The sequence below is a fragment of the Bicyclus anynana genome, chromosome 23 (genome assembly GCF_947172395.1).
Source record: "Bicyclus anynana chromosome 23, ilBicAnyn1.1, whole genome shotgun sequence".
In the NCBI taxonomy this organism is placed as follows: domain Eukaryota; kingdom Metazoa; phylum Arthropoda; class Insecta; order Lepidoptera; family Nymphalidae; genus Bicyclus; species Bicyclus anynana.
The window spans coordinates 4,929,620-4,944,952 of record NC_069105.1 but is presented as its reverse complement, the minus strand read 5'-3'; the positions used below and the strand labels follow the sequence as shown (position 1 = coordinate 4,944,952).

The 15,333-nt window shown below is 40.9% G+C and overlaps 1 protein-coding gene across 3 annotated transcripts in view; it reads left to right on the top strand.

Moving 5' to 3' along the window:
• Positions 1 to 15,333, top strand: part of LOC112052382 (lutropin-choriogonadotropic hormone receptor) — a 44,210-nt gene that overhangs the window by 10,400 nt on the left and 18,477 nt on the right. For all 3 annotated transcript variants that reach the window (XM_052888821.1, XM_024091421.2, XM_052888822.1), the window contains one exon: positions 13,343 to 13,414. In XM_052888821.1, the coding sequence (XP_052744781.1) occupies positions 13,343 to 13,414 (72 nt within the window). The remainder of the gene's footprint in view (positions 1 to 13,342; positions 13,415 to 15,333) is intronic.

Sequence of the window (15,333 nt, the reverse complement as noted above, 5' to 3'; positions counted from 1 at the left end):
CACATTGCTTAAAGCTATGCATTGGCAGGTCCATCACAGTCTTGGGGATCTTGTTATAGAAGAGTACACCCAAACCTACAAAAGATTTTTTTACTCTTTGGAGACGATATGCAGAAATAACTAACTTATACATGCCCGTGTCTAGTACGACGTGGGTTTAAATCTCCTTTTCGTTTGTACAAATTAATATTTTGTCTTACATAGACTATACTGTTATATATATATTGACAGGCTACTGTTAGTATACCTATTTGTTTAAACTTTTGACGAAGGGACTCGCGTGATTTTAACTGATATATTGCTCGAATTGCTCTTTTTTGAAGTACAAATATAGATTGTATATCGGCAGCCTTGCCCCACAATAAAATACCGTAAGACATTACGCTGTGAAAGTACGCAAAATAAACAAGTCTAGCTGTATCAACATCAGTGAACTGTCTTATTTTTCTCACTGCAAATGCCGCTGAGCTAAGTTTACCAGACAGTTTTTCTATATGAGCACCCCACTGAAGTTTACAATCCAAGGTCACTCCCAGGAAAACTGTGGAACTCTCCATTTCCAGTGTTTCACCATCGATCATTATAGACTTATCTAATTTTATTACATTTGGCAATGAAAACTCAATACATTTAGTTTTCTTGGCATTTAAAAGTAGATTATTTGCAGTGAACCAATGCGACACATGCGACATGGCACGGTTTACGTCGTCAGAGTTGTCTTTATTTCTGTCGGACTTAAAAATTAAGAATGTGTCATCAGCAAACAGTACAATCTCACATATGCCGCTGACATGGAATGGTAAATCGTTTATGTACACTAAGAATAAAAAAGGACCCAGAATTGAACCCTGTGGGACGCCCATTTTGGTAGTGGAACCGTGCGACTTTATATCATTTATGCATACCTTTTGTGTTCTATCACTGAGATAAAAGGCAATGAGATCGAGCGCAAAACTTTTGATGCCATAGTGGCTTAACTTGAGTAAAAGAGTGTTATGGTCAACACAATCGAACGACTTGGACAGATCACAGAACACACCAATAGCATTCTTAGAACTTTCCCATGCTTCATAAATATGTTTTAAGAGTTTAGCCCCTGCATCAGTTGTATTGCGACCTTTTGTAAAACTATACTGTTCAGGATGAAAAAAGTTATTGAAATTAAAATGACATAAAAGTTGATTTTATATGAGTTTTTCAAAGATCTTGCTAAGTGTTGGCAATATTGTAATCGGTCTACAATTATTAAGATCTGATTTGTCTCCTGATTTAAAAAGTGGTATCAATTTGCCATGCTTCATTAGGTTCGGAAAAATACCTAAGTCCACACATTCATTAAAAATAATGGCTAAGTGGGGAGCAATGACATCAATTATATTAGATATTACTTTCACTGACATGCCCCACAGATCTCCGGTTCTTTTTAATTCTAACAAATTGAAAGATTTTTTAATGTCTGATACAGTTATATGGTGAAATTCAAAAAGATCGTTGCACTCTTTAACATTGCCTCTTAATAGTCTCTGGGCTTCCGTAGCAGACGAATCCAGTGAATCAGTTAACAAGATAGGAACATTCTGGAAAAAATCTTCAAAGGCATTAACAACCTCGTTATCAGTGTTTACCTTTTTGTCATTGACAATTAATTCAAAACTCGTATCACGCGGTTTGATTTTTCCTGATTCTCTATTAATTATATGAAACAAAACATAATATATTTTGTCCGTTATGTTTATAGTGGCCGACGTGATTCTTTACACCTTTAGCAATGATCGTTGATGCGGCACGTGACTTGTTTAGTATTGAGTAAGTGACAGGTGAACGTCACACTTCTCAACGTTGTAAAGCATTTACGATTGAGAGAGATGTAACAATATGCACTTTACGAAATGAAGAATCAAACTTATTTAATATGGGATGTTTCTCTATTAATATTAACATTTACCTAAAAAACGAAGTTTGTTTAATTAATTTGTATGACGTGTGATTAGCGTGATGTATTTGTCAGTTTCCTTCATTGTCATTATAAACGTATTCCACTGCATTCCTGATCCATGCGTGATCAATCGCCATGCGTATGTAGTGTATACCCTAACCGCGGTGAAATTGAACGCGGTGGCTCTATCGGAGGCATTCATTGTAATGGCAACTATCGGTCGGTGCCGCCCGACCTCGGCGGGCGGGGTGGGCGGGGGCGGGCGGCGCCGGCTGCTGCGGAGGCTCCCACGCGGGAGGATTTACTGCCTCTCGGCCTCTCGGAGTGGAGGATTACGACGTAACCAGCATTTACTGCTCGGTGCCGGTGCGTCGTACGTGGGACCATGGCCTCGTCTGATGTTATGGTGGCCGTGCACACTCGACGAGAGCCTCTCGCCGAGAGTCTCGACCGAAGGATTCTCGGCGACAGCACGCCCTGCACACACTCGTCTTAGCCAACTGTACTGCAAATATCCAAAACAATGGACGTAGACTGAATAGAGGCAATATATAAAATATAGATAAATAGTCACAACTGAATCCCGCTTCTTTTTTAACTCAGCTACAGGAATGTCAATTTGTTCGCTTATTCGCTCCCGAGCGTCATGTACAGTTTGCTTATCCTTGTGTTAGTTTTAAAACAGCTTCCCCTTGGTGACACTCCAAAAATTCTAATTCGCGTTCATCAGACCACATAGCGAAACACGTTTACTCATAACGAACGAGTGTGCACATGCTCGTTTCTCGTTTTCCTCGCGAGACCTAACGAGACGCTTTGGCTCTGGTGCTAAAAACCGAGACGCGGCCGAGACAGACCCAGGCGAGAACAACAATAAGAGCGTGAGACCAGACGAGATCACCACGCACATACTAGCTCTCGGCCCGTCTCGGGCTGTCTCGTCGAGTGTGTACAGCCGCCATAACGATATGCGGCTGGCTGACACGAATACGAATTACTTTGTTCTAATTGATCTAAAACAGTGTAGGTAGATGTGTAGCTAATGGGTATTTATTTTATTAATGAAGATAATACTTAAATAGGCTAAACTTATTATAAAAATAAAATATAAGGAAATATCATTATAACTACAACTACAAAATTAAAATAAATTACAATTAAAACTAATACCTAAAAATACAAAATTTGCCGCCCTTGGTAAATTTTGGCCAAAATTTGCGTGATGGGAATGGTGCCCATCACGCAGGCAGCATTCCCGCGTTGAATTGCGAAAAATTGTAGCTAATTATTTATTATATTAAAGTGCAATAACTAATTTTAGTAACGTTACACGATACTCTACACGATACTCTACACGATACTCTACACGATACTCCTCCACGCATGAGTCCAACATTTCAGCATTGCGCTAATAACGACAAAGATGCTTAGAGGCAGTCGGATATGCTTTCATTCATACATAGGAAATTAAAAATTAAATATACCCATAAATTATAATAATAACTTATTATTTTACACATTTTAGAATACATCAACTACCAAGTTTGATCCCGACTCCATTTAGCTTTCAAAGCGACATTAGAATTAACAAACAAACTTGATGTCTCAAGAGTGCTCGTATACTAAGCGTACTCGAAATATGACAAATTCGGAACAATAGTGCACATAATCCTCCTGCGACCACAACATGTGCGAGGGGCGCTGCGGCCCGCGAGGCTGGCGCGGCGAAGGTGAGCGGGCGCCGACGCTATATCGGGCGACGCCGCGGCGACCGGCTCCGACCTTCGCTGCGCTGGAATTATTTATTTAGTTTGTCGAACTATTCTATTACAATATTGATTATGAGCATTGCCTATTCATACTCGTACGAGTGTGTAGAGCGTGCGCTTGTGTGACGTGTCCGTGCGCGTGGGTACTAACGCACGTTGAAACGAGCTGTAGCGTTATTTTATAACGATGTTCTTATAACTCGACAGTTTCTTAAATTTGTCCCCATCACTGTCGTGTTAGAGAGAGATATAGAGACGAAATAGAGATACACCGTCGAGGTTTAAAAACACTGTCGTTACAGAACAGCGGCACAGGAACGGGCCGCCTGCTCTGCGATTTCAGGCGGCCCGTTATATTTCTATCAATGTCCACACAGTATCGGCGCTGTGTCGACGTAGTATCGGCTTAATGTCAGCACAGTGTAAGCATAGTATCGGCATAATATCGGCACAGTGTCGACGTGGTGTCGGCGTAATGTCGGCACAGTGTCGACGCCTTCGCCGACAGCCGTGTCGCGGGTTGTTTATCTTACTGATAGTGATAGCTCTTCGCGCCGGCCGCGGAGTGACTTGTTCAATTACAACCATGTAATTAACCAGACTCGTTCATAATCTGTGAAATTAGACTAGATGGAAATCCACTTCTCTCCGCAGACACTATACAGATTGTTCCTACAGTGCCGCAACTTTGTTTGTGTGTAGTCACCGTGTTTATTCGCGAATATTCTTCAGGTTTTATGTTACAACTTTCATCATAATAAATTTTTTTTTTAAAAAAAGACAACCGACTTCAAAACCTAAAAACGTACCCACTAAACTAAAAAGCGAAAAATAACATCATAATATGTTCTACCTGCTGATCAGTGTGAAGGCGGTGCTAAGCCGGTGATGTATTAATTCAAGCCATGTTATAGATTTAGATTTTGCAGACAATGTTGTTTCATGTGGTCCTGTCAGAAATGGCTTAAATTAAGACAACACCGGCTAAGCACCGACTTCACACTGATCAACAGGTAGAACATATTATGATGTTATTTTCCGCTTTTTAGTTTAGTGGGTACGTTTTTAGGTTTTAAAGTCGGTTAGCTTTTTTTTTTAAAATTTTATTATTTTTCCATTTTTAGTGTCGAATTTCATCTCAAACGAATACATCAGACCCCTAGTGACAGTCACAACCCATCTTGGTACAAAATTCTCAGCAATACAAATTAATCAAGCCCAAGCACAAGGTAGCTACCGTAAACCGTTAAGGGGTTCCCTTAATTGACCTTGGTCTTCATCATCAGACCCCTAATAACAGACACAACTCGTCTAGGTAGAAAGTTCTCAGCAATACGAATTAATCAAGGCCAAACACAAGGTAGTTTCTGTAAACTGTTAAGGAGTTCCCTTAATTGTCCTTGGTCTTCATCACCAAACCCCTAAATGACAGTCACAACCTATCTATGTGGAAAGTTCTCATTAATACAAATTAATCAAGCCCAAACACAAGGTAACTAAAGCTGTAAATCGCCGAGGAGTTCCCTCGTCAGTTTTATGGCTCCATCATCAGATCGATTTTAAACCTTCATGAAATTGTAGTGCTTAAAAGTACTTAATGGAAAAGTTTACGAACACACTAGACATCCATATAATTTTCGAAAGTTCCCCTCAATTTCTCCAGGATTCCATCATCAGATCTTCACATGATGGCAATGGGACCAAATGGGGACTATACCGTTTCAAACAAAAAAAGAATTTTTGAAATCGGTCCAGGCGTCTTTGAGTAATCGGTGTACATACATAAAAAAAAAAAAATACCGACTGAATTGAGAACCTCCTCCTTTTTGAAGTCGGTTAAAAATCCATCCATAAACTCTAATATATAAATAAGATATTGTTGATGTCATTGTCGGCGAATCTAATAAATATTAATAAGTATCAACAAAATATAACACCTCTGTGCAACTATCTACTTGATAGAGTTCCGTGCAGTTTGCAGTCTCTCAGAGCTGACGTCACTACGTACTAGTCGTACTGGACTCTGGTAGTCTCCTGCGAGTCTCGCCGCGACACAACAACAGCACAGACACAGCACACAGTGTACATGTTACCGTTAAATTGTAAAATACGTTAGCTTATAATCTCACTCGCGATATTGTAATCTGTCGATATGTTGTGAACTGAACATACTGATTACAATTTAACGTGTTATTTTTCGGTATATTATAATCTATTGAAGTGAAACCGTTACACACACTATCGTAATCCTATCGCTAACTTCCTGCGCTATACAGATATTCTAAACGCGCCAGCGAGCGGAGATAGATAAATCTTTCCATTAGTAGTACATTCAAATGACGAGTACCTACTGTTGTAGGGGATCCGAACACAAGACCTTTACCGACCTGATAACCACTGACCTGAAAAGTTTTTTTTATTTCAAATTGAAAGAATCAATTAATATATTGCCATTGTCTACACGTAGTGTTCAGTAGGTAGTGCTCAGTGTTAGCATCTCAAGATTGGCCTACTTCATGTTTATAAAAACGCTTACAAACCGAAAGAAATTAAATTTATTTTAATAAATATAATAAAACGTGCGTTGGAAGTAGTATATTTCTCACTCACATCAAAGTCTGCGATGGCATATCTTATGGATTATTTACGTAGAAGATACCCGTTTTATCTTCTGAACAATAATAGTCATATTCAATTGTACATTGAAAATTAGTTAGCACCACTGCTAACTTTCATTGTACAATTAATAATAATGAAATATGTGCTAGTTGTAAAGAATAAAGATCCTTTTAGTAGTTCTCGCGCTCACGGACGAAGTCGCGGGCATGCGTTAGTGAAGGTTATTATAATAATATTTGTTGACAAATCTTAACCCAAACGTCGAATTCAATAACATCTCAAGATAGTTTACAGAAAAATATCTCTCCAGAGGAGAACAAACAAAGAAACTTGTCGAACTATCCAATAAAGCTTTCAGCAGTCGCTGAAAAATATACGCCCCCCCCCCCCCCCACACATGCCCGGTGACGTCACGCCCGACACTCGCGCCGCGCCGCGTCTACGCCCGCCTTTTTTGACGTGATTGCTAAATGATATTGTGAATATAATTTCACTTGAAAAAGCGTAGACTGATCCTTTGAATTTGATTTGATTTATTTGATTTTCTTCAATTCTTTAAATAAAAGAAGTCGTGTCGTCCGGAGACCCTCGTCACCAACTAGTTCGTAGTGACATCTAATTCGTTCGCTCTCTGTGAGCGTCACATTACACTCATCATCTCGGAAACAGTAGTACCCATCACATCGAGCCGTGCTGTATGTAGTTTTAACCGACTTCCAAAGAATGTATGAAATTCATTACTCAATTGCAACGCACAGTAATCGTAATCGCCTCGGGACAAACTCTCCATTGAGACGATACGGAGACAACTCGCAATCCCTTTCCGAGTCGATACTGAGCCATGTCCCTCAGCCGGAAAGTGCTCAGATCTCGGGCTCTCTGCGCGGTGCTGCGTCTGCTGTTAGCTGGCTGTGAATAATTAGTTTGATGATGTTATTCTCTGAGACACGCCAAGTTCAGCTGATCCTTTTAGACAGCACCGTTATAATATAAACGATCTTCACTCGTCCGTTTATTGGATGAAAAGTGATATGTATCAGTGTGTTGCCTAAAAACTCCTGACCAACTATTTATATATTTTTTTATTTATATCTGAGTAATACTTTGGCCTACAGCTTTTTAGATAACCTACTTTACGTAACTTTTATATATTTAGCGTATCCAGAAAGAAAAATAAAATTAAAGAGTTTCAATAATAATGTAAGTGCTTCTATATATTCCAAAAGCTGACGGATATAAAAACGTTATCGGCGGCGCGACTTTAAATGTCTCAGATTTAATTTTGGCTTTTTATTGCCCTCTCCCGCGGTGTGACGGCGGGACACTCTCATATAGCGCTAAGTATACGGTTATGAGCGCGCCGTATATTGAACACGTGCCCACGTGGGTCGGCTTCACGCACTGATCGCTACCGTGAACATTCCACCGGTCACTGGTCATCGGGCCAATCGCTGACTCGGTGGTTTTCAATAGTTGCAGGTTTCAAAGACACTAACACCAGAATGTTTGGTCGTACTATACTTACAGTGTGATGTCAGTGTCAGTGTGTGCATACATTTACAAATGACACATTAGTTTAATTTTTAAGGTTTCGTAGCCAAAGGGTAAAACGCAACTCTATTGCAATGACTCTGCGTCCGTCGGTCACCAGGCTGTATTCTCATTAAGCGTCATAGTTAGACATTTGAAATTTAGATTTCACAGGTAATATAGTTTCGTTGCCGCTATAACAACAAATACTAAAAAACAGAATACAATGAAAATTTAAGGGGTTCCCATACAACAAACGTATTTGCCATATTTATAGATAAACGTACGGAACCCTCTGAGCTCGAGTCCGACTCGCTTTTGATAGGATTTATTGCTGACGCAGCCGTGCGACGGCACACCGCGCGTGACGTCAGCACGCATCCAGCCGCGAACAAAACATCCCTCGTGACTTTTCCTTATCTTCCCCTCAGTGGGCTTTCCAATTAAATTGATACGGTAATTTGTATCGCCGCAGACGGCCCGCCGCCCCCGCCCCCGCACGCATCTCCACAACAAACACAAGGTCGTTGACCCGCGTCTAGTGGAGCCTTCTTTGTTTACTCGTCGATACTCCTTTCGTGGAATATGATATTCGTAGTTTTTCGTCAGGCGAATTGAAGGCAAACAATTAACGAACAAGTTGATAGCAAATATTGGCGCGAGCGAAGCGCTCTACAAACAAAAGTTAGGAGTCGCAAACGAACGCAGGTATACGGAGATTGCTCATCTCAAGCAATGTATCCTGCGCCACTAGTGTGTGACAGGAGACTTCCACGCGGAGGATGGCATACATTTGGAATACAACACAATTTTACCTTTGCGAGGCTCCGAGAGAGGACAAAGTTGTATATATCTTATGTGAGGTTAAACCGCTTCGTAACGTAACGCGTTATGGCAACACTCTGTCTGGCTGCCCTTACTCTCACGAAGACGACAGCGTTTTTGACGTTTGGAAAAATTTGAAAAAATACATGATTTTTAAATTAACTTTTAATAATTAATATTGATGTATGTACATAACTCGGACCCTTATGCCATGTGCTACACGAAATTAATATTGTTTACATTAAATTTGAGCCGTGATAGCCCAGTGGATATGACCTCTGCCTTCGATTCCGGAGGGTGTGGGTTCGAATCCGGTCAGGGGCGTGCACCTCCAACTTTTCAGTTGTGTGCATTTTAAGGAAATAAATATCACGTGTCTCTAACGGTGAAGGAAAACATCGTGAGGAAACCGGCATACCAGAGAATTTTCTTAATTCTCCGCGTGTGTACAGTCTGCCAATCCGCATTGGGCCAGCGTGGTGGACTATTGGCCTAACCCCTCTCATTCTGAGAGGAGACTCGAGCTCAGCAGTGAGCCGAATATGGGTTGATAACGACGACATTAAATTTGATATGAGTCAACCACCCTATCGTACCCCAGAGCTCTCTGTAGATTGCCATAGCACTAATCGTACCAACTGCGCTGCGGTAGAGATGAACGAATGAAATGTGTCCAACAAATGTTGAATCTTTCAAAACAAATATGCCTATTTAACTTTGACTGCGGAAATAAGCGGATTTCTTTGATACAAACATCAACATCAATAACTATTTATTTTGTGTTTAGACACTTACATCATCATTATCAGCCGACAGACGTCCACAGCTGGACATAGGCCTCTTGCATGCATCCAGCGGCTACCTGCAACGCAACCCGCTTGACGTCTTTTTTTGAATTGCCAATTGAAAAATTTTCTTTGGCAATTCTATGATATTGCTAATTATCTGATAACCAGTGAAAGGCCTCTCTTCTCGTGGGAACGGCTATCGGCCGTGATATACAAACGAGCACCCACGCGACGACGTTGTGGTAATACTCGTGCATACTAGTACAACCATCACTAATTACTAACATAGGTACAATATAACTATTTATGTTAACAACTTATACGCTTGCTTGATGTGCGCACCTATGGAACAATGTGATAGTCAGATCGCCATATTGTATAAAAGCTGAGAATGTGTGAGCTCACACTCCTACCCTCAGAATACAGTGGTTTTCTGTATTCTGAGCTCCTACCACACGTAAGTACGGTGCAAGTGTGGAATAGGACCGTGATGAGTTTCAGTCAGATCCTCAAATCGTTATTGTTTCGGACATGTTCTATATGATATCTTGAAATATTATTTTCTCAGTCGTCAGACGCATGGCTTCTTGGTTACCTTTCGCTAAATATCCTTGAAAATCGTACGTTACTGGTGTATGGATTTTTATTATTGTATGTCGAGGAAAATATAACAAAAATACGCTTTATTCTGAGAGTCTGGAGCCGTTCCCCACAACAACCACGGTTTGAACTCCACACCTGCCTACAGTATTTAAATAAAGAAAGAGCATGCTAGTATCTGACTATTATAGACCCTCGTTCTACTATTTGGTCTCGTCCTCGTACTTAGTTCTATTGAGTGAAAAGAAAGAAAGTGTACAGTTGTCGGGCGTCGCTATCTGTTGTCCGATGAGTCCCGGCCGGTGTCCCGAGCTCCCAATCTTACATCTGACGCAACCCTTCTCAGGCGTCGCGCCGGCTGTGATATATGACCGCCGCCCCCGCGACCGCACGTAGGGTTGCCAACCTGAAAGATTCAATAAAAATTAATTGATCAAAAATGAGTTTTTTAACCGACTTCAAAAAAAAGAGAAGGCCCTAAATTCGACGCGTATGTTTTTTTTTAATGTTTGTTACCTGATAACTTCTTCACTTATTAATAAATGTTTAAAGCCTTTTCTTGTGTGAAAAACATTCGTACAGATCGGTCTTCTTTAATTTTCATGAAAATCGGTTCAGTAATATCGTGTTAAAATAAAAATAACTGAAATAAGTCAACGAAATTGCCCATACTGGGGCGCTTTCGGCACGCACTACAAACGTACAAATAAAATCAGATTTTATTTGTACTCGTAACAAACTAGTTGACACCGCGCGGTTTCGCCCGCATGGTTCCCGGTTCAGTAGGAATATGAGGATAAAATATAGCTTATAGCCTTCCTCAATCAATGGGCACACACACATCACACTGAAAGAATTTTTCAAATAGGACCAGTAATTCTTTAGATTGTACGCGTTCAAGCAAACAAACAAACTCTTCAGCTTTATAATATTAGCATAGATAAATGTTTTTTTGCTTATTCCATAAAATACTATATTTTTTCAAGTTTACATCATTTATAACTATATTCTCTGTAGCTTAATCTGAAATCTTTCTGCAACTAATGTTGGCAACCCTAACCGTACGTCAACCCCGGCCCCTGGGTTAATAAGACAAGTCCTTCATCCCGGCGTGCCGCACAGCGTGCCGCGTGCAGCGTGCAGCGTGCCGCGTGCAACGTGCCGCGCGCCGCGTACAGCGTGCCGCGTGCCGCGTGCACTGAGTGCAAGTGGCGACCTTCAGCGACTATTAGAAGTGCGTGCGAATGTAGGACGCGGCTTTGATACACATTTTATCATTGCAATGATATGATCAGCGCGCCCGGAGACTGCGCGCCCGGAGACTGCGCGCCCGGAGACTGCGCGCCCGGAGACTGCGCGACATACCTACGCGAGCGTCCAGTCACCGGTCAGATGTTGTACTGTTGGCTCTTCTACTGTAACCGCGACCAGAAAGACTAATCTAATGACTCTACATTTTTACTTTAAACTCGCCTCATCATCATCATCAACTTTTGAACAGGAGAGGGAACTGGAGCTTGGTCCCATATTGCGGGTTGTGTTGTGTTGTTGTGGTTTTTACTAACAACAATGTAATTAATGATAGCCAATCCGCATTGATTCAGCGTGGTGGACTAACCCCTCTCATTCTGAGAGGAGACTCATGCTCAACAGTGAGCCGAATATGGGTTGTTGATGATGATGATGAATTAATGACAGAAATGAAACCTCAGTAGCTCCACGGGCAATGGACTGAACTCACTGGTTCCAAATGAATCCACCCGTCGGAAACGATTCACAGAAGCCATCGGCTCTGTTGTCTTCTGCACTTATGATATGAGAAAATGAACTGTACCATTAGTACCATTTATTTTAAAAGAACAACTGCTGAGTTTGTCGGTAGAATCTGCTTTTTGTGCCGGCAGTCGATCACTAACTCACTAATCACTGACATACGACTTTTAAAAAGTGCTTTAAAATTACGTGCTTGAAATAAATTAATTTAAATTTATTTATTTATCATTCTCAAGTAGTCCAACCTCGTAATGTGGGTGACTACTCCATTAGATAGTCCCAAAGAATCAGGTACCATACATACATACATTCATTCAACAAAACATAATTTTAGAAACCAGATAAAAATAGTTTGCACCATGTGGAGCCCAGTGGGGGGTGTGAGAGGCTTGCGCCCGCACGAGCCCCTCGTCTACAGCGCGAGTGACCCCTCGACTCATAAAATCAATTCCCAATCGTCTCCGCACGGAAAGTATTTGTTTTTCCTTTTATTAAAGTTGGTGACGGTTTGCGAAGTTTCTTCCCACGAGAAACACAAATCTTACTCTATCACAGTCATAACAGGGTCGTGGCCACACGGCGCTCCGAATTACTTCAAGCTCGATTCTGAAATCACGAGATTACTTATAGACAAAGTTGCCATTCGTCTGGGGATCCCCTGATTTGGTAATAGTTTAAAGACAACATCTCTACTGAAAAGTTTTTCAATACAAATCATATTGTGATCACCAAAATGTGCTCATGCCACCGAATAACATAGAAAAAAGAAAAGTTTTTTTTTTATTGAGAAAGAATACAATAGGAAACTTAAGCTAACGTATCCTAATAACTATACAAATTATGGCCACGTGGAATGGTGGCAAAAATACTGACTGCATTTCCGCGCTGGACAGCCAGGCTGATCCTTTGCACAAAATGAGCCAGCCCTTATCACCAGTCGAGGCAACTAGCCGCGGTGAAATGATTCGGTGAATTTTGTTTTAATTATTATTAAAATGTAGAGGTGAGCAACAATACAATTAAATTGTTCAATATACAGTAATTATTTAGCGGCAACCCAGACGAGTACTAAGTACAGTTTGCCTCCGACCGCTGACTAGTCGTTGTGTGGAAAACCTCAAGTGCCTGTAACCTCGCTGGCAAATTATCGAATTCGTGATATTATTAGACGGCAGAAGAATAGTCGTTTAAAAGTAACTACGTATTAAATCCCAAGACAAGACGTAGCAAACTTTGTGCTTGACATTCGTTTCATGACATTATAAATGTAATAAAATGAGGCTGCATGTAAAATGTAAAGGCTCGGCCACACTGGCGCGTGCTAATTAGTTGTCTGCACACAGCGATGTGGCGGCGCCTCTGTCGCCTGCTCACAACTGAACTGCTGCAACTTTGCGCTGCGTCGCGAACTATACTTCTCAAAGCTGCGATTGTATAAACACTCCCTTGTATAAACCGTGAGTGCTGGTGACCACTTGTGACCTTGTGTGTTTGTTGTGCAGGATCCTGAAGCGGAACCGCATCACGCACATCGAGGAGCGCGCATTCCTGCACACACCCGCGCTGCGCGTCCTGTGAGTACACACACAGTCGTTTCACGATCGTTTTGGAGATTAGTGTAAACAGAACGACAGACGAAATTAAAAAAAAATACAAGTAAAATAGTAACTTATAGTAATAAGGCTATTGTTTCATTTTATATGTGTATTTTTCTTAAATAAAGATTATTATTATTATTACTTTTAAGTGTATACAGTGTGCAAATAATCTTTCAGTTTAATGATATAATAATTTGTCAACTCGAATTATGAGTTTGTCAAATGCGGGATTTGTTTTAAGTGCGACTAATTTCTGTATATTAGCACATTCAAACAAACAGATATATTAACAGTTTTATTCTAGAGAATAGCTGACGCCGCACGGTGTTACCCACGTGGTTCCCGTTCCCGTAATAACCTTCCTTGATAAATGGGCTATCTAACACTGAAACGATTTCTAAAATCGGACCAGTAGTTCCTGAGAGCGCGTTCAAGCAAACTAACAAACAAACTCGTCAGCTTTATAATATTATTATAGATGAGAACATTTAAATAAACTAACCAACTCTTCAGTTTTATTATATTGGAAAGGATTATATCGCAGCGAATGTAGTAGAGGAGCGGCTGCGGACTCCTCGCCGCACAGATCGTTAGGTCACGTGGTCGTCGACACGCGTGACCTGGCCGACCTAGGCCCGCGGGCGGCCGAGGCCCGAGGCCCGGCGGCGAGGCCCGAGGCCGCGGCCCCACGCCGGCCTCGCGCGGAGAGCTCTCCGTTCTATTTCTGTCGGCCGATGCAAACAGCCCGGGAGCGTTGAACTGCAGATAGCGCGCGGAATGCTAACGTTAGCATTTCAGAAATAACTACTTTGATGTATTTATATTGAGATTACATTTATTTTAATAGTTCGCAGCTCTATCGCCGCCCCGCCGCCCCGCCGACAGCGAGCTGTTCAACACTAGCTTTTTATGCGTTTCTTAGCGCCGCACTCATGTTGGCCAAATGCTACATTTATTCTGCCTTTTTGACAACCATGGCTACATGTATAAAGGAGTAACGCACCGATTGGGATAAGTCGTAATTCAAACTTCATATTGTAATTCAAGTGTAGGACTAGCGGTAACTTATTGCGAAAGCTAGCTTTACCAAAATATTTAGTAACTGCTGTCCGAAATCTTTATCATCAGCCTATTAAGAAGAAGATTTGGAACCTAAACTTACCACGCGGGTCCAAAGTGGGTTAGCGCAATTACAATGATAATGTTTGCCGCTGTAGCGATCATGACGATGCAGTTGGCCCGTTCACTATTTGGTCTTTATCATCAATTTATTAAAATAAACACCAAGTCAATTGACAAGTGCTAGTGAAAGAGAAAATTATATAGAGTCGTAATTCGAACAAAATTAAAGAAAAATTTAATTACCCAATGCTCTAGTCTCTGAGAGTACACCGCTGCTTCTGATTTGAAAGTTTAGAATAACTAAATTAATAATAAAATATTTATCCTATGTTTAAAATATATCCATACTAATGCGAGAGTAAATTTGTCTGTCTGTCTTTTTGTCACCATTTCACGGCCACGTCGATTATTAGTATTTAGATGAATTTTATTTAGTATAGAGATAACTATTTCGGATTCATATCTAGTGTTAACTTAGTAGATCGATGATGCTAGTTGACAAATTGAGATTGTATGTAAAAATGTCATCCGGCTGGTGGATAGCTTATCGTAGGATGACATTTTGTCAATTGATTTGTTGTTTATTTTAAGAGGTTGATAATAAACACGTGTAGCATCACCCGCCCACCTCCGGACTGCTGCTGGGAAGTAGCAGAAATAAAAGCTGAACAAATGCTCAATAGATGCAAACGGTCCGAAGACTAGAATTTGGGATCTTAAGATGCGAAGCAAACAATCCCAAGATTAATTGATTAAATCGAATGACCGCGTCG